The sequence below is a fragment of the Podarcis filfolensis genome (assembly GCF_964270895.1).
Source record: "Podarcis filfolensis genome assembly, chromosome: 5".
Lineage (NCBI taxonomy): Eukaryota > Metazoa > Chordata > Lepidosauria > Squamata > Lacertidae > Podarcis > Podarcis filfolensis.
In genome coordinates this window covers 100,382,697-100,402,079 of record NC_139608.1, presented here as the reverse complement: position 1 = coordinate 100,402,079, position 19,383 = coordinate 100,382,697, and the positions used below count along the sequence as shown (strand labels likewise).

Here is a 19,383-nt window from a genome sequence, read left to right as displayed (position 1 = left end):
AACCTCCAAGGAAGGAGATTCCACCACTTCTCATAGAAGTCAAACAGCTCTTACTGTCAGAAAGTTCTTCCTGATGTTTAGTCAGAATCTCCTTTCTTGTAACTTGAATCCATCCAAGATGGAGACCCTTTTGTTCGGTCTGGGAGATTATAAATGATGACATGGGAAGGTAGAGAGAGGAATTTGTGGTTGGGGAAGCAGAGTGAGGGTTGAAAGTAACAAGAGGGGGAAAGATGGGTCTAGTCTTACAAAACTTACAAAAACAGCATTTAGTAGGGGAATGGATGGGCCATATTTTTAAAAGCCTCTTCAAAGCTCTGCTGCTTAAATTTTAAATCTTTTTTATTTAAAGGTCAAACTGCTAAATGACGAAACAACACAAGTTTTTACCAGGTATCCCACAGGGGAGGCACAGGAAGAATGTAGTTGGTCAAGGGAGCCTTGGACTCAAAAAGGTTGAAAACCTCTGGTACAGAAAAAAGAATTTGAAAAGATACAGCCCTGTGTAGCAGCTACTGAAATTTCCTCTTCTATGCAATATTAAAAGTACAGAGTCGTTTTCCTTCTTGTATCTGGCCACCTTACCTACTAAATCCAATCTCCCTCTTCCCTGCTTAGCGCTCCCCCCCACCCCCGCCACAGAAAGGAAACAAATAAATCTTTCCACATCACTTTTTATACCAAGCCAGGAAAATCAAATGGCACAGGCAGGGACAGGGCCTTTAAAAAGGTAACAACCCTAATTATTACTTGAACTTATATTATTGACAGTCTACAACCAAGAAAGCTAGACGGCTTGGATGCAAACATTTTTCTCTAGTTCCTTTTAATATGGAATTCAGCATCAACTCCTGATGTGGATACAATTTTATTTAAAGGCAGCCATGTTCCCCTTTGCTGGCTTCCTTGTTAATGAAGTGCGACAATTAATCTCTGCAAATCAGAAGTCACAACATCTGAGGGCCTCAGAGCAGCCAGGGTAACAAGTAATCTGCCATATCCAAAGAGTTTTCTTAATCTAATGCTCAGGACAATCAGCTTTAAAGGGTATGCTGAGGCAAAAGAGCAGCACAGGACATAAAGGTAGCCTGGCATACCCTGGCAAAGCAGGCAGAATGTCTCCAAGCAGAATGGCAGGCAATGCAGAAGTTCATATTCACACCAGAAAGCTGCTTCTTGGTGTTACACTTAAAATACTTTTTGTACCAGAACTGCAAATGCTCGTAAAGATGGATTCCCAACCCCATACTTGATGAATACAGTGATAGGGGAGCTTCGGAGGAGAGATGTGGTGTGGGCAGCAGAGCTCCTTAACTCACCTCTCTTCCTGGCCATTCCCCCTGGCCTCCTGCTGAGCCTCTTGCCTGTCTTGAAGCTAACTGGGGAAATAGACCGAAGGAGTTGTGGGGGGAAGTGCTGGGGGGGAGGGTTAAGAACTCGCCATGCTGCCCACAAATGTTTCCTGTTTCCCTGTGACCAGCTTGGAAACAGATGGGTCATTGGCCTGATCCAGCAGGCCTCTCCTTATGTTCATAGTTTCCTCATCTCTACATTTACATTCTTTGGCAAATATCAGCTTAGAAAGTGATTAAGGTAGTTGGTGATTTGCACGTTGATTATCTTTTTGGGAAAGCTTTCCCACTTAATCACGGAGGGAGGGAGGTGATGAAGATGGGAAAACCCTGCAGAACTGGTAGGTGGGATAGCACCACAACAGAGTGGCTTCCATGTGCCTAGGAAGAAGCACTTAGTGTTCCAAAATCATGTTTACATCAGCAGGAGAGAAGTTTATTTCCATCACTTACTCTACAAGATCAAAAAGTTTCTGGGGATCCATAGGAGGAGGATAAATGACTTCATCTATGTAACTCCGATTACAGTATGCATAGGCAGTTGAAAGGTGGATGAAGGCCTTGAGGTTCTGCATTTGGTGGCCCAACTTCAGGAGTTGCTTTGTTCCCATGACGTTTAACAGAAGGGCTTGCCTGGTTAAGAAAGCATTAAAAGGTTATTAAGAAGTCCTGTTGGCACGACCATCTAAGTAAGCATTAATAGAGCTACTTCAGATGTTTAAGGGGAACATGAAGAAAAGTAAGAGATGCAGCCCGCACTTCCTTCCATGTTTCTGGATCTTGGGTGAGATCTGGAAGTCACTGGTGCTGCTCCTTTTCTTGTAACTTAGGATGTGCCTATATCTCTGTGGTATTCTACAACCTTGTCTGCAGAACACCCTGGGTTCATCCATGCCACCTTATCGAAGGATCTCAGCTATCAGAGCAGGGTGGGACCTCTTTTGAGCTAGAGAGGAGATGCTGCAAATCAAACATTGGGCAACATGGTCTTACATAAAAGGTTGTCTGCTCAAGACTCCCCCAAAGAAACACTGCTTTGGGTTAGGTGCAAAGTTGGAATTGTCTTTGTACCTCATGATCTAAAGTACTGTGATATCAGTTCATTGAGAATGCTTAGTGAAAAGTTTGGATGAAAAGCTAACAGAATGAAAACATGTACTTTCCCTTTCCTTCTCGATGGAAAACTGTTCAGATTTTTTTTAAAAATCTGTGGACTACTGACTATAAGTGTATGTTTATAACTGAGCAGGAATTCCTTATGTTGCTATTTGTAATGTGTGGCTATTTTTATTTATTGCAACTCATTGTTCCCGGAAGGAAGAAAGGAAGGAAGGGGTGATTTTCTTGATACAGAAGATCAGGAGTGTTTGCCATGACCAAGCACTGTCCACCCTTTAAAGTTCAGTGTCTGAGTGCAGAACTCCCAAACTGATGTTTGCTCTGATTCAGTTTTAAAGAATGAGTTTTCAAAGGGAAAGCTTGGGACAAAAAAGAGAGAAGAAACTCAGACCTGGAGTTTTAAAGCACAACAAAAGGTAAGTGTGGATAATTCCTAAGTAAATGTATGTACTCTTGTAACTCTTTTCAAAGTGAAATTCACCATACTACTGAAGTCACACTTACTAGGAAAGTGTCCCATTGAGCTCAGTAGTTTTACTTCTAAGTAAACCTGATTAGGACTGTGGGGTAAGAAACACAAAGGAAAAGCAAGCATAACATACCTCAGTGGCTCATCAAAGCGAATTGTTGCAGCACAATGGAAGACAATGTTAACTTCGGAGAGGAGCTCCTGAGCATCCTCAGGAGCAATGGCCAGATTTGGCTGGGTAAGTTCAGCATTGATTGGTTTAATCTTCTCATAGAAGTTTGGCCACACTTTTCTGACTCTGTCAAACACCTAAACACAAACACAAAACACAGATAAGTGAGAAGGAGGACGGGGAACCAGGCAGAGGGCCTTCTTGGTAGTGATGCCCACCCTGTGGAACGCCCTCCATCAGATGTCAAGGGAATAAACAACTATCTGACTTTTAGAAGGCAGCCCTGTTTAGGGAAATTTTTAATGTTTGATGTTTTATTACGCTTTTATATTTGTTGGAAGCTGCCCAGAGTGGCTGGGGCCAACCAGTAAGATGGGTGAGGTACAAATAATAAAATTATTTTATTGTAAACAATGAGGCTCAGACAAATGCTTTCTCCATATATTTATCCACAAAAATGTTACATATAAAACCATTCTTTTCTGAGCCTGCTTAAAAACATTTTTCTTCAGACAAGCCTACCCAGATGCTTAGGAAGTTGAGGGAATACCATCAAGAGGTGTATAAATTTTATGAAATAAATAAATAAAAAGAACACGAGAAGACAACAGATAAATTCAACTCAAATCACATAATGATTCCACATTTCAGTGGAAGTTCAGAGGCATTGTAGGGAATTAAAGATGGTGGGTAGGTGCGAATGGAGCATTGTCCAGATTGCATCACCCTGTGTTGCAGTGCTTAGTGTGTTAGACTAAGGCCTGGGAGAGACCAGTATTCAAATACCTCACTTGACCATGAAACTCACCAGGTGACTCTGGGCCAGTCTGTCTCTCAACCTAGCTGACCTCACAGTGTTGTTGTTAGGATAAAATGGGGGGACCAAGAACCTTTTAGGTCCTTGGAGAAAAAGGGAGGATATAATTGCAATAAGAACAACAATGCATCTGCTCTGCTTACATGACAGGTTTCCGAATACAAAATTACTGACTATTCCTAATGATAGGGATATGTGTATTCTGAGATCAAAAATAGAAAATAAAAATTGGCACCCAGCCAATTCAAATTCTGCAGCAACAAAAACTGAATGATGCATATGCCATTTTGCATAATTTATTCTAGTTTTACCAGTCTGAGGGCAGAGGGACACACTAAAAGCACCCACCAGATGTCACTCAGTGACATCTCTGTCTACAGAAATTTCAGTAAATATTCGAAGAAGGTAGAGATTCTCAGGATAAATTCTGTCCACCACTGCAGGCAACAACTGTGGGTAGCCTATGGGTACTTCCAGGTATTGTAAATGGATTGTTCTCAACAAGTTTGCTTTTTTTAACTTACCGGATTTTTTTTTAAAAAAAATAATACTGGTGATTAAATGGTGCTTGTGTGTAGAAAATGGGCTGGCATTTTTATGATAACATCATGTAGAGGCTGCAAAAAATAACGCCCATCCACAATAACGGCCATCTTGAAACACTTTATACATGAAAAATCAGCTTCACCACTGTATGCAAGCTTCAGGCAGTTATGCAAACTCAGCTTTACCCTATGCCTCTTTGCTATCTCATTTCTTTTGCCCTTTCTTTTCCACTTAAGCAAACATAGCAGAAATTTATTATGCCTACTTAGAATAATTAATTGCTGCTTCTGAATAACTGAGCTACAAACAGGTTTTGATTAGATTTAGTGTTAGGGTGTGCTTGTTCAAAAAGGTAGAGATGCCACTTTCAGTAAACAAAAAGCTGATTATTCCTAAAGCATAAAGAACAGCAGTAAGTAGCATGAGGCACTGACACAGTTTCAGTGTTTCAGTGCTGTCTGGGGTCAGCAGCATAAGTTATCCTGTTCAAGCAGGTACTTAGACTCTGCTTTTAAATAGTTATTTATTTATTTATTTATTTTTATACCACCCTATACCCGCAGGTCTCAGGGTGGTTCACAGAATAACATCAGAATATAAAACCACAAAATATATAATCAAAATAAAAACAACAACAACCCAATAACCCCCCCAACACATTTTAAGCCATTTTCCTTATTGGATGCCAGTACTATGACTTAATCACACAGTTCTGAATTAGAAATGTACACCATTTGCTTTTTAAGCAGAGCTGAATATCTGTTTCAAGCACATATTTAAAGCTCTGGACCTAGTAAAACTTCCTGTGCAAGAAAAGGGGTGGGGGAGTTTGTCAGTCCTAGAATCAGATTTAGTAGAACAGATAAGGATCAAAAGGACATATTTTTTCACTACTCTGCCCTCCCCACCTACCAATCAGATCACAGGTCACAGCACTGCCAAAAGAAAAACATGAATCTGTGGCACAGATCCTTTGGGATTCTCTTTATTTTAACAAGGGATCCCTTCAAAATCATCATCAAATCATGTCACCTCTGCAACCACAGTGAATTGATGGAGGATTTGTTTTGTAGAGAGAGAGGTTTGGAAGAAAGATTCTTTATCTCTCATAGCAGAGTTAAATGCAATGGTAATTGCTTCAAGCACACTAAGATTTTACATCTGCTCTCATCCACCTTTAAACAAATGTTCCCCATGAAAATACTTAAGCTAGAATAAATCACAGACACTTGGCTTTGCAAACAGGTGAATATTTTACTCACACAGAGGATACCGCAAACAAGTCTCAATCCACTGGCAGTAAAGCAAAGAAAAATGGTTTCAAACTACTTAAAAAGAAAAGGACTTGCTTTCCTTACAAAAAAGGATAGTGCAACCTTGGCTAGCAAAGTTGCAGCCTGTAAAATCTCCCTTTTCGAGAGATTCAGTTCACTTGGTTTTTTCATGCGGTTGAGAGCTACAGTCACATGGCTTCTTGTTTATTCGGGAAAGCAGGAAGAGAAAGAAAAAGAAAATGGGAAGGAGAAAAAAATAGGGAGCCTACTAAGCTCCACCCTCACTGGGACCCTCAAGTTAACTGTTTCATGCACGCAAATGTGAGTCACTAACTGTATACTACAACAATTTCCCTTCTCTGACAAGTGCATGCATACATGCAAAGAACTTACAAAAATACAGCATGTCAAGAACCCCCTGAGAGTCCCATCTTGACCTGAAGGTTCTTGAAGCTGTCTCTAGGTAGAGGTATGGTCAGTATGTCAGCTGTAAGTTGGGACAATAACTGATTCCATATGTATCTCACTGATCACAAATGTATCTCACCCCAATGTGTCTGTATAAAAATCATAAAGGTCCATGTCTTGAATCCACTTTTCTGTGCCATGATGATATTCCAAGTGATCTCTGATTTTTACTGTGTAGTGTATAGACATCAAAAGAAGCTTTTATTTGATCACACACACACACACACACACACACGGAAATCCTATGGGAAAAAGCCATGTAAATTCATGATTATCTGCTTTTATTTATGAGATCCAACTTTTACCTTCATTTTGCATCCCTAAGGGATTTTTATCAAAATTCTCTTTGAGTATGAATTTTAAAACCCTTAAAAATAAATAAATCTGCATGCATCTATAAGAAAACATTCTACAAGAATAAATTATAGTGGCACACCAGGTGATATACAAAGAATAAGATGAAAACATACTGTATTGAATAGCTTGTAGTTGCTGATCTGGAAATTTCATTCAGGTAATGATCATTCAGGTATGAAGAAAGAAAGAGAGACTAACTATTTTGAAGCAGTGTTAAATTTCATTATGAAAAGATGCAACTTACAAAACATTGTGAATAGGGTCCAAAAAACTCAACAGCATGGTGGCCACAGCAGGAGTTTGCTTGCAAATAAATGTTTCCAGAACAATTATTAACTCAATTAAAGGCAATTGAGTTAAGGCAGAAATGCATCAAGAATAATCTGCTCAAATATTTTTTCTCTCTAATTACTGCTGCTTCTTAAACTTATCTTTCAAAGAAAGGGGCAAAGACATAAGGAAATATTACACATATGGCCTAGAGGCCTCATCAGTGCTGTTTGGCAATTCTGCAGAACCTTTGCACTTGACCGGAGGGTCTTCTGAAGTTGTCCACAGTACATGTCACTCTAAACCTACCGGAAATCCCTGAAGTCAGTCTTTGCATGTTTCTCTGGCCCTTGTCTGCTTTCTTTTGCTATGTAAACTCCCTGAAATGACCTCTTGCAGAAGTTATCTTAGGAAAGCATTACAGCCCAATGGCCTATCCAGGCGTTTGCAGAACTGTAAACTTAAAGATAGAGCAGCTGGGACTCTGAAAGAGCAGGCAAGGGAGTTTCTTTTGTTTTGGCTGCTTCTTGAACTGCTGAGCTGAGAGCCTGAGAGCTGAGACTAAGAGATCTTGATTTCCAGGGAGAGAGATATTTTGGCAGGCAGCATTTTCTCACATCCCTAGAGAGCTAATTAATTTTATTTGCAGAAATGTCCATACCACCAACATTAAGAACAAATATGGTGGCCAGCAGCAGAAGATCAACAATAAAGTTGCATTAATGAAATCACAGAGGAAACCTCTCTGTTGTAGAGCAGGACCAGAGGGCTTGCATCTGATGGTGGGTCTCAAAAATAGATTAGGAAGCTGTTGGCATGCTGCCCACCCTGTGGCACAGCATCCTCTCTGACTGAGGTAGTTTCAAGCTTGGTGTTGGAGGAACCCTACATGATTATGCTGTGTGACTCCAACAGCCAAGGCTGTTCTTGAACTAGCTCAGGATTTCATGGCCTCCATGGTCACCACGGGACTGTCTCAGGTTGTTACCAGCCTGACACACAGAGCAGGAGATATCTTTGGTTTTTGCTCCCAGTGGAGTGAGTAGTCTGTAACCAAAAGGCTGGCTAGCTGCAGCATCCCACTGTCATGGTCACACCAGTTTCTGGTTAAGTCTGGGCTTATGGCAGCTATGCCCCTTGGCACAGGTGGGTGACTCACTAAGATAGTCCATCCCCAGAGACTGGTGGATCCTGATGGAGACTTTCCAGAAGAGAAAAGGCAAGGCTGTTGCCTTGGGGAATGATGAGGGCTGTTGACATTATCGCTCTTTAGTTCCCCCTCCGGTGCTGCAGAGCCCATAAAGCTCCCTGGTATTTTAGTGAGCTGTGGGTAATGAAGAATCTTGGAGTACTGGTGGTTTTGATCCCACTCTGAAACTGACCGAGCACGAAGCAGATAATATAATTGCACTTACCATACAGCAACAAAAGCAGTGAAGAAGTTCTAATATGCTGCTTCTCAAGCATCCAGCAGAGCTTTTCTGGACTTTCTTGGTCTCTCCAGAGCTCTGGAGGCCTCCTGTGACCATCTGGCCCACCATTTTGAGGACAAAGCCGCTCGGCTCTGTGGTGATTTAGATACTGCCAGTACTGTTGCAGTCTGGTTGACTCTACTCAGCAGTTTTATGCAGATGTTAAACAACATGGGTGATAAGACCAAGTAAGTGAGTATAAAATTCCAAGTTTGCTATAGTAATGGGTGCATATTACTTTAAATTCAGGTATGTCAGCTAAAAAGGATGTGTACTGCACTTTAGGAAACAAATACAGTGGTACTATTTCAATGAAAGTTTGATTAAGCTACAGCCAAATCCGCATGAACAAAATTTTAACAATGTTAGGGAGGTTGGTTTTGTTTTTTGTGCAGAAGTGGTAAAAAATATTCAGGAATTATTTTCAATGTTAAGGTAAAATTATGCTTTATTACATATTTTCTCTGGATGATCTTAATTAAAAATGTATTTTTGTTTTGTTTTTCACACTCCGAAGAGAACAAAGCCTCACCAGCTCAAAATGAACTGGAAGGTTATGTCAGTCTTAAGCAGGCTCTCAAACAGTTACTGGAAAAATAAGGAGCAATATAGTTATCCAAAACCAATGGACTTAACCATTACTTAAATGCCTTCCAGACATTTGTGGTTGCCCTCCTGCCACTGGCATCGCTGCAGCTTATCTGGACAGAACTGGGCTGGTCCTGTGTGGGCACCAGATTTGGAGTGCCAATCCAAATAAGCTGCAGCTGCGATTCATGTGCCAGGAAGGTGGTTCTGCTGCTCCACCCAGCAACACTGGCCACCCCTACTTCAAGAAATACAGATTCAATTACTGCTCTGGTCATTTCTGAGGAAAAGACCGTCAGTTTTATGATGATTGCTAGGAGGCTTGGCTGTGTAGACCTTGGTCTGCAAGGCACTTTGCTGCTCTAAACCAAGAAAGCAGATTAGAGTTACAGATGGCAACCATTTTAGGTGCATTCAATAGATGCGCAATCACTAACACACAAGTCCTTTTGGACCCAGAAGGCAGAATGGGGGTGGGGCAGAACAGGGCGGGGGTGTGTGCTTACAGTATATGCACTCCAACACATATGGGGGGCAGGAAAGGAACCACCATGTGAAATGGTTGTGACCTTTACTTAGCATAGATTTAAAAAAGGTAAAGGTACCCCTGCCCGTACGGGCCAGTCGTGTCCGACTCTAGGGTTGTGCGCTCATCTCACTTAAGAGGCCGGGAGCCAGCGCTGTCCGCAGACACTTCCGAGTCACATGGCCAGCGTGACGAAGCTGCTCTGGCCAGTGCTTTGCAACTATTATTCTCACAGCTGCAAGCATGAAAATTATTAACTCCTGATTTACCTGGTTGATCTCCCGGTAATGGCAGATGGGAGCTCTTTCGGCTGAAAGAGCCCCAGTGCAGTGAAGCAAGGGGAGACCGCAAGAGTGACGCAGTCCCCCGAAAGAAACCTCAGATTGGGCATTCTGAGGACCTGGTGATCCAGTAGGTGCCTTTTGGTGACTCCCCCACTCCCCGGTAAGCTGGTAAGAGCCCCGAGAGTGAGTGGGGTCGGAGACGCGGCACATCGGAAACGACTGCTTCCATCACAGTGCGGAGCTCCGAGTCTGGCGATCGTGAGCGGCCAATTCCTTTAAAAAAAAAAGGACTTAAAATTTGGAATTGTAAGTAAAGGATAAAATTCAAATTTGACCAAGATTGGAAGAGAAAAGGGATTTAAAAACGGAGGTCGATCCCTTTTGTTGAATTAAAGTAGAGTCGGTAAATGAGGACCGAAGCCTCAATAATAAAAAGACTCTTTGAAAGTTTGCAAGCTCAATATAATGCCCCCCTTCTGCAGGGGGGAGGGGAAAAAACTATTTTAAATTTTAAACCCTGCGAGACTGTGAATTACTGTAAAGAAGTTCCTTCATTCTGCAGCGGACCTCCTGGTAGGGAAAGGCTAGACTCCACTGTGACGTCACAATGGAAGAGGAAACATTCAACTTTCGTTTCCATTGATTCTATTACTTTGTATCCTGCTGCTGTCTTGACTCATTTTAAAGTAGCTAAAGAAGTATCTGTTACTGTTGCTAAACTCCAAAAGGGATTTGAATTTTTTTTCTTATTTTTACAGCCTGTCTTTTTACAATAAGGAACAGGAGGGCTGCTGGCTGCCTGGGCTGGCATCTGTGGGACTGGTGGTGGGAATCTGTTTTTCTCTCTCACTCCACTAAGCTGTGAGACTGACCTTGAAATTCCTGAGCAACGATATGTGCTGAAAAAGCAGATAAGGGAGTGGTTCTAAAAGTGCCTTTGAGGAATCGGTAATGCTTTTATTGAATGAAATTAGAGACAACACAAATCGTAATACAGAAGGTATTAAAAGATTGGATAAAAAGTTTCAAGATTTAAGTGCTGAATTGAAAGAGGTGAAGACTGAGATTACATCACATGAAACAAGGTTGGCACAGCTTGAGACAGAGTGTCGGATTTGGAAAGATTACAATATGAAAATGCAAATTTGATTGCATTTCTTCAAATGAAGGAAAGGGAATCTCATCTAAGATTGAGAGGGGTCCCTCAATTGCAAGAAGAGCAACTTAAGGAGTGTTTGACAGACCAATTTGTGGCGTGGTGAGATCTGAAAAAGGAAGAAGTTGAAAAAGGAAGAATATTTGGCCCCAAAAAGGATTCAAAAATAACTTACGACTGCATAGTGGTCTTTAATACCAAGGAACAAAGAGATACCATTTTGGGACTGCATTATAAAAAAGGTTTAAAAATTCAGGAGAAACCCATCATTCTTTTTAAAGAAATTCCTAGACACTTCTTGAACCTGAGATCCAATTTCACAGAATTGGCAAATGTCTTGAGGAGGAAAATATTTTTTTCAGGTGGGAATTTCCAGGTCTCTCCTTTAAATTTGGAAGAAAGCAAAGAATTAAGACTGTTGGTGAGAAGGACAGATTTCTGCAAAAGTTCGCGGTGGAACTTGGACTGGAAAGCCTGCAGCTGCCAGGGGCAGGAGCGGCGACCCCTTAATTTAACATCATGGCTTTGAGAATTTATTTTTGGAATGTTAATGGCTTAAATTCTCCTCAGAAAAGGAGAACAAGGTTTACCATGTTTTGGAAAAGCAGAATTTGGATGTAATTTGTTTACAGGAAACACACACTAGACTACATAGAAAAAATTTATCAAATAAAAAACTTGGTCAAGAATTTATTTCTTCAGATAAAGTGAAAAAAAGAGGAGTGGTTTTTTAAGTCAAAGAAAAATGGAATCCAAAGACGAGGACGTCTCGAAAAATGGAATCTTCAAAGACGAGGACGGAGGATACATTGAGTGGAAATTACAGCACAAGGCGATAAATATTTGTTACTGGGAATCTGTATGATGGCAAATCAGAATTCTTTAAGAACTTGGAAACAAGTCTTTTGGAACACTTGGATTACAAATTAATTTTAATGGGAGATTTGAATGGAGTGGCATCTACTTTAATGGACAGAACACAGAGACAGAAAATACTGAATGCTGGCAGATTACCTAAGACTTTCTTTGAAATAACTGATAAATTTGACCTGTCAGACATATGGAGAATTAGGAATCCAACTGAAAAAGACTTCACATTTTTTCATGTGCAAACCATTCATTCTCGAGAATCGCTTATTTATGGATATCCAGAGACTTGGTTCCTAAAGTATCAAAAATGGAAATTTGCCCTAAAACCTGCTCAGATCATAATGCAGCTTTTATGGAATTGAAAACGTCCCTACAGGTTTCTTTCAGATGGAGAATGAATGATGATTTGTTGAGGAGTACCCAAATTGTAAATAAAGCCCCCAAAGCCCTAAAAGACTATTTTGAAATCAATATGAACCAGGGAATGGAAACAAGGGTAATGAGAGGATTTCTCATTCAACAAAATTCAGTTAGGAGAAGGATACAGAGTGAGAAAAAAGATAAAATTTTGGAACAACTAAAAGATAAAGAAAAGAGGCAACCCAAAGAATTTGCAAACACAAAAGGAAATTAAAGCCTTACAGCCTCAGTACTCACAGATCATTAACCAAGAAATAGAATGGAAATTAAGGAGGATGAGACAAAGGAACTTTGAATTTGCAAATAAATGTGGGAAACTTTTAGCTTGGCAATTAAAAAAGAGGCGAAAACAAAGTACTATTACAAGTATCGTAACGGAAGGAAAGTCTGTGGAGAACCCTGTGGACACAAGAAGATGTATTACAAACAACTGTATAAAAAGAAGAAAGAAGATCACGCTAAAATTGAGCAATTTATTAGAACTAACGGTTTGCAGAAGATTCTCGAGGGTAAAAATATCCTACTAAATGACCTAATTACAAGACAGGAAGTGGAACACGCAATAAACTCAAGGCAACTTGGCAAGGCCCTGGGACCAGATGGTCTATCAGCAAAATATTACAAGATACTGAAAGACTGGCTTATTCAACCACTGTTAGAAGTTTGCAATAAGATTATAGGAGGGGGCAGACCACCTGAAACCTGGAAGGAAGCCTATATTACTCTGATTCCAAAACAAGATCAAGATAGATCCAATGTCAATAATACAGACCAATCTCCCTACTTAATGTGGATTATAATTTTTTTTTGCAAATATACTGGCCAACAGGCTAAAGAAGTTTATGTCGGAATATATCCATAAGGACCAGGCAGGGTTTCTGCCTGGAAGACATATAAAAGATAATATTAGGAACATTGTAGACGTTTTGGAAAAGTTGGAAGCAAGAAAAAACTGTAAAGCAATGTTAATGCAGAGAAAGCCTTTGACAATGTATCTTGGAGTTTCATGTCACATAACTTAGAAAGTATGGGGGTTGGTCAAGAGTTTTTAAATGGGATTAATGTGATTATCATGAACAAAGAGCTAAAATTATAGTAAATAATGTGGTATCAGAGGAAATTAGAATTGAGAAGGGAACCAGGCAAGGGTGCCCACTTTCCCCTCTGCTGTTTATTTCAGTCCTTGAGGTCTTGTTAAGTATGATAAGAAAAGATGAACAAATTAAAGGTATTGTAGTAGGATCTAAACAGTATAAATTAAAAGCCTGATGACTTAGTATTGACATTACAGGATCCAGACTCCAGTGCAGTAAAAGCACTGGAGATGATACAGGAATTCAGACAGGTGGCGGGATTTAAGTTAAACAAGAGCAAAACCGAAGTTTTAGAGAAAAATCTGGACAATGAGGAAAGAAAATTACTACAAGAAAAGATGGGCCTAGTCTTTGTGAAAAAAGTTAAATATCTGGGAGTTAATTTGTCGGGGGAAAATTTGAACTTATATAAAGATAACTATGAGAAATTATAGAATGAAATTAAGAGAGATCTGGAGATATGGTCGAATCTAAAATTGTCATTAAGGGCCAGATTTCAGTGGTTAAGATGAATGTATTGCCAAAGATTGTTTCAAGCCCTTCCAATTATTGACAATGTGAAATGCTTTAAAGAATGGCAGAAAGCTTTATCCAGATTTATCTGGCAGGAGGAGAAACCCAGAATTAAATACAAATTACTAACGGATTCAGGAGAAAGAGGGGGATTTTCCCTGCCAGATTTGAAGATCTATTTTGAAGCAGCAGCACTTTGCTGGATTAAGGAATGGATACAACTAGATGATACCGATGCCTTAGATTTGGAGGGTATGATAAAGTAAAGGCCCATAATGCTTTTAAAAACCATGTGCAATGGTTCTAGGGGTTGCTCGTGCGTAAGTTGTCGCCACTCCTGGCTAGGTTACCTGGGTGAACCCTTTCTGTCTGGGCAGCCTCTCACCGTGGCTGTCTCAATCGCTGGCAGAATCTGTCAGTGGGCGTTTCTTGAACTTCTTCCAGCAAAGAAGTTCTTTGATGCCAAGTCTCCTCCTACTCTCCCTGCGCGGAAGTCTTCTGCGCAGGGAGGGTGTGGGCAGCGGAGGACCCGTGCTCTCCCCGCTGGTCTCTGGCGAGGAGTCCTGGAGCCCCCTCGCCGATTCCCCCTTCTGCCCCCCTTCTCCACTGGTGCTACGCTGATTTCCTTCCCCAGCAGATGGGCTGCCTCTCTCCCTACTGGGACCCTCTCCGGCATCCCTCTGGAGCCTTCCCTCCGCCTCCGGCTCCGATGGCAGTTCCCTGACACCATGAATTAGGAAATCTCTGTATAATGTGTGGATAAAATATAAAGATCTCTTAGAAAGGGAGACACCCAGATGGCTCTCGCCAGTGGAGGCAAAGGCCCAGAAAAAGTTAAATATGTAAACCAAGTGGTTGAGATATTCAGACCTGCTATTGGAAGACAAAGAAGGTTATAAATTAAAACCATTTGATCAAATTAAAGATAAGATAAATTGGTTACATTATCACCAGATCAATGAATTGTATAAATTAGATAAGAAAAATGGTTTTGCTTCAGAAGAAACTAAGTTAGAAACAGAGTTGTTGGACTCTAAAGTTAAAAATTTGTCTAAAATGTATAATTTATTGTTGGAATGAACAAGGATGAACAAGTTAAATCTGTGATGATAGACTGGGCAAGATATGTGGGACACAACATAATGTTTGAAGACTGGGAAAGATTGTGGAAGAAAGGGGTCAAGTTCACTGCATGTACGGTGTTAAAGGAAAATATTATGAAAATGATCTATAGATGGTATTTGACACCTGTAAAATCCCTGTAAAATTAGCAATGATTTACGACAACAGTGATAATTTATGTTGGAAATGTAAAAAAAAGGAGGGTACTTTTTATCATATGTGGTGGACCTGCCCCAAGGTGAAAGACTTCTGGGAGAAGATTTATAATGAACTGAAAAAAAATGTTGAAATATACATTTATTAAGAAACCAGAGGCCTTTCTTCTTGGAATAACAGGTTTGGAATTGCCCAGAAAAGATGTCAAATTGTTTTTGTATGGCACAACTGCAGCAAGAACCTTGTTAGCTAAGAATTGGAAAACATAAGAAGTTCCAACAGTGGAGGAATGGCAGATGAAGATGATGGATTTTTCGGAGCTGGCCGACCTGACTGGAAGAGCCCGTGACCAGGAGGAGTACCAGGAGGATTGGAGGAAATTTAAAGATTATTTAGTTAAGTGTGTTAAGATCATATAATTGGAAAAGCTTGCAAACATCAGATAGGTTTAGGATTTAATTATGTAATCTTAGGAATTAATATGTTTAAAGCTAAAATAGAAAGAACGATGCAAAGTGATTAAGTTAATTTTATGAGAAAAATGGCTTTGGAAAACTGTTAAAATGATACACACTGAAATTCAACTAGGGGGATTTGAGGAAGTCATTTAATAATGTCACTAAGCTTGGTTTAAATACGGTTAAGATTTATGTTTGTCTGTTTGTTTGTTTAATTTTTTTTGGAAAATCGTTAATTTTTTTTGGGGAAAAAAGAAAATAAAATTATTAACTCCTTATGTAAAAATCTGAGCCTTAGTAGCTGGAAATAAAGATAACGAAGCCAACTGAAGATAAGGGATTATTACTTGTCCTGTTCGGTATTATATAGTGGAGAATGGCAGCAGGGGAGTCAGGTGCACCAAGTTGCCTCCAACATTGTGGGAGCTGGTCACGCATGTGTGACGTCACACACGTGCCGCCGCCACCCAACCTGGCCAGGCCAACTTGGCCCGCCACCACCCCACCACCAGCTGCCTTACCTTTGGTGGAGGATGTCCCAGTGAGAAGACACTTCCTGCTGGTGCATCTTTGACAGAAATCACTAGAGCGCTTTCCTGGAAGGTGCTCTGGCGTTCCTCAAAAGGACGTGCCAGGTGAAGATGCTTCCCCCTGACAGGTCCTTTGGAGGACTGCAGTGGAATCTTGGGGGGGGGGCTTCTTGACAATATTGGGGGCCCTGGCACCGGTGGGGGGGTTGTGACAGGACTCACCAGAACAGAGCACCAGCAACTATGTTGTACTGACACCCTTGATCAAGATATACCAGCATCTCATTTTTTTTTTTACAAAACCCCCCACTCACCACTATTTGATACATGCAGATATAAAATATATTCAAAAGAAACTAATATTGATACCACAAATGCTAAAGTGAAAAAAAACACCCTACCACATATTGTATAGTTAGTCTTTTCATTCACAGCCTCTCCAATGTCTTGGAGAGAGGCTGTTACAAACAAGCTGAAGTTTCACATCTGAGAATTTGCTGCGACTAAAACCAACACAAGCCATTGTTGAGTCCATCCATACACAATCTTAATGGATAGTTACTCCAAGGTCAGATTCCCATGCCACTTTAAAATTTGCATTGCCATTGTTTTCTGACACTGGCATATTTGAGAAGTAAGGAGAACTCACCTACAGATTGATATTGCATTTAAAATAAAATACCATCCCACCAATCCTGTATATTCTGGGTTCTCTGTGAGGAGATGCCAGCTAGACATTTCATGCAAGGTGCTAAAATGAGATGAGCAGAGGGCAATGGAGATTCAATCCAGCTCCCTCACTACCTACTGCCTTTACAGACTTCGGCTTTCCATGCGTATGTGGTCTAGTATCTGACCCCGTGGTCTAGTATCTGACCACGGGGCATTATTAAAGCAAGACTCCTATTGGGGATTTCAGTGACTAATGGCCAACATATCTATGGTGAAATGATGTAGATCATATGGGAAATAGGGGCATGGTAACCCTGAGGTGCCAAGGCACAAGACACTGCTGCCATAGATTGCCATATAAAGTTAAATGTCTTACCTTACACTTCACCATATCCTGCACTCTCTCTTGCGTTGATTGTCCAGACTTGGGTCTCACAAGAATATAAATACTTTTCACATCAGGGCTGCAATACAACAGCTTTTCCACTAGCACTTTGCCCATAAAACCTGTGGCTCCAGTAACAAGTACTGACTTTCCATTGTAGTAGGATGCAATTGATGACATGTTGCTTTCAGTTTCCAGCTTCTTTGTGGAGGTATCTAGCAGAAAGATGGAATAATGCAAGGTGTTAGATGTCTGAAAATTCTGGATCATGGTTCGGAGTAGTATTGGCACTGTTTAGGCCACTGATGGCCAAACTTGGCGCTCCAGCTGTTTTGGGACTACAACTCCCATCATCCCTAGCTAACAGGACCAGTGGTCAGGGATGATGGGAACTGTAGTCCCAAAACAGTTGGAGCGCCAAGTTTGGCCATCACTGGTTTAGGCCGTACTTCTGCTAAAATTAGAGGACTGCGAAGAAGAAAATTCTATATTAACAGAAGAGCAGGCTGGTTTTAAGAAATGAAGATCAACTACAGAGAAAAACTCCCAAACCCAAATACATTTAAAACAAGACTAAAACAAAGGATTTCTCTTTCTAAAACAATATAGTACAGAGCTCGACACAGGAGCCATGAAGGTCAATCACTCATCCTCCCACCCACAAGGTCAGAGGTGGGGGGTTGATTCAGCCTGTCCTGCTCCAACACCCCTGGAAGCAATGCCACTGGTAAATCCCTGGCCTGGCTGCAGGGCATGGTGAAAGTTCCTGCGGGGCACGGGAGCGGACCAGAGGGTAGCAGTCTTCACTCCGGTTCGCTCCCAGCCCTTAGGGCTCATCCACACTTATCTATTGTCCCACACTTTCTAGGCACAGGTCAGCACTTCAAAGCACCATGTCCAAGCATTTTTTGGCAGGTATTGGCACTTTCCCCGCAAAAACCCACTCTTTATTGCTGAATCAGAGGAAATGGCAATCCATGAATTGCATTCATTCTGATTGAAGAGGAAAGAGTGGATTTTTGTGGGGAAAGTGCTGGGCCAAAAAATAAAAAGTGTTCTTACATGGTGCTTTGAAGTGCCAAGAAAAGTCTGGAAGTCTGCCATTCCCTTAGAATGGCAAGGTATTTTGTATCTTCCACTCACACTAGTTTGCATGGCCGACCTGTGTGGGCAGAGAAAGGTCCATTCATCCGAGCACACCATTTGATTATACATTTTACCTTTAGAAAAAAAACCAATTTTGAGAAATCAGTTGCACTAAAATGATTTTTAAATTCCAGTGTTAAAAAAATGGGGCAAGGAAGACACAAAATTGAAAAAAATATGATTGTATAAATGGAACAGCATACACACACACACACACGTGCACACATATAAAAATTGTAAGATTGATTTTAAAATGCAACTAAAATGAGTCTGACTGGAAAGGTAACAGCTGAAGTTATGTCAACAGAGATGCAGGATAAGCTCAAATGCCTAATAAATCACTGCACACCATCAAAATCTAGTCTCTTAAGAAGAAGAAAATTGCAGTGCAAAGACAACCTGACTGCTCAAGATCCTTGTATGAATTTACAAAGCCCTGAAGAACTTCGGTCCAGGGCACCTTTGGAACCACCTGACGTGATGGCTTCAGAAGAGGACTGGGTGAATTCATGGAGCCAGGCTATCTGTGGCTCCTAGTCATGACAGCTATGCCCTGTCTCCACAGTCAGAGGTGGTCATGTTTCTAAATACCAGTTGCTGGAAGCCTCAGGAGGGGAGAGGGCTCTTGTGCTTGAGTCCTGCTTGTGGGTTTCCCACAATGGGCATCTGCGTGGCCACTGTGAGAACAGGAAGCTGGACTAGATGGGTCATTGGACTGATCTTTTGAACACTTATATCCTAGTTTGATCACTGAGGTCACCTGTAGGAGTGCTGAGCTGGTGAAACTGGTTTGTCAACAACATGAAACTGACACCTGTGGAATGCTCTTCCAATAGTTAATGCCTTCCGTATTAAATTTTTAATGATTGCTGAAAACGTTTCTATGATACCAGACCTATGCAAACAATTAAAAAAGGTGTTTTCTGTAACAGTTAACTGGTGATCTGTAATTTCAATTTTTTATGTGGGTTTTATATATATTTTTTAAAGTTACATGACTTTATTGAAATTCATAAATAACATAAACAATATAAATAATATACACACTCTTAATTCGACAAAAATGAAAACAACCATGTACTAATATTATTCTTTGAATTCAGAAAAATTAAACTTCATTTAAATTTATAGTCTCTTTTTTCCAATC

The 19,383-nt window shown here is 40.7% G+C and overlaps 1 protein-coding gene across 9 annotated transcripts in view; it reads right to left on the bottom strand.

Moving 5' to 3' along the window:
- Window positions 1-19,383, bottom strand: part of FAR2 (fatty acyl-CoA reductase 2) — a 114,693-nt gene that overhangs the window by 19,546 nt on the left and 75,764 nt on the right. For all 9 annotated transcript variants that reach the window (XR_014548629.1, XR_014548630.1, XM_083615712.1 and 6 more), the window contains 3 exons: window positions 17,082-17,305; window positions 3,074-3,249; window positions 1,806-1,985 (listed from right to left, as the gene is read on the bottom strand). Coding sequence is in view for 7 of the 9 variants with exons in the window: in XM_083615709.1 (XP_083471835.1) it covers window positions 1,806-1,985; window positions 3,074-3,249; window positions 17,082-17,305 (580 nt within the window). In the remaining 2 variants the exon portion in view is untranslated. Of the gene's footprint in view, window positions 1-1,805; window positions 1,986-3,073; window positions 3,250-17,081; window positions 17,306-19,383 lie in introns of those variants that run through there.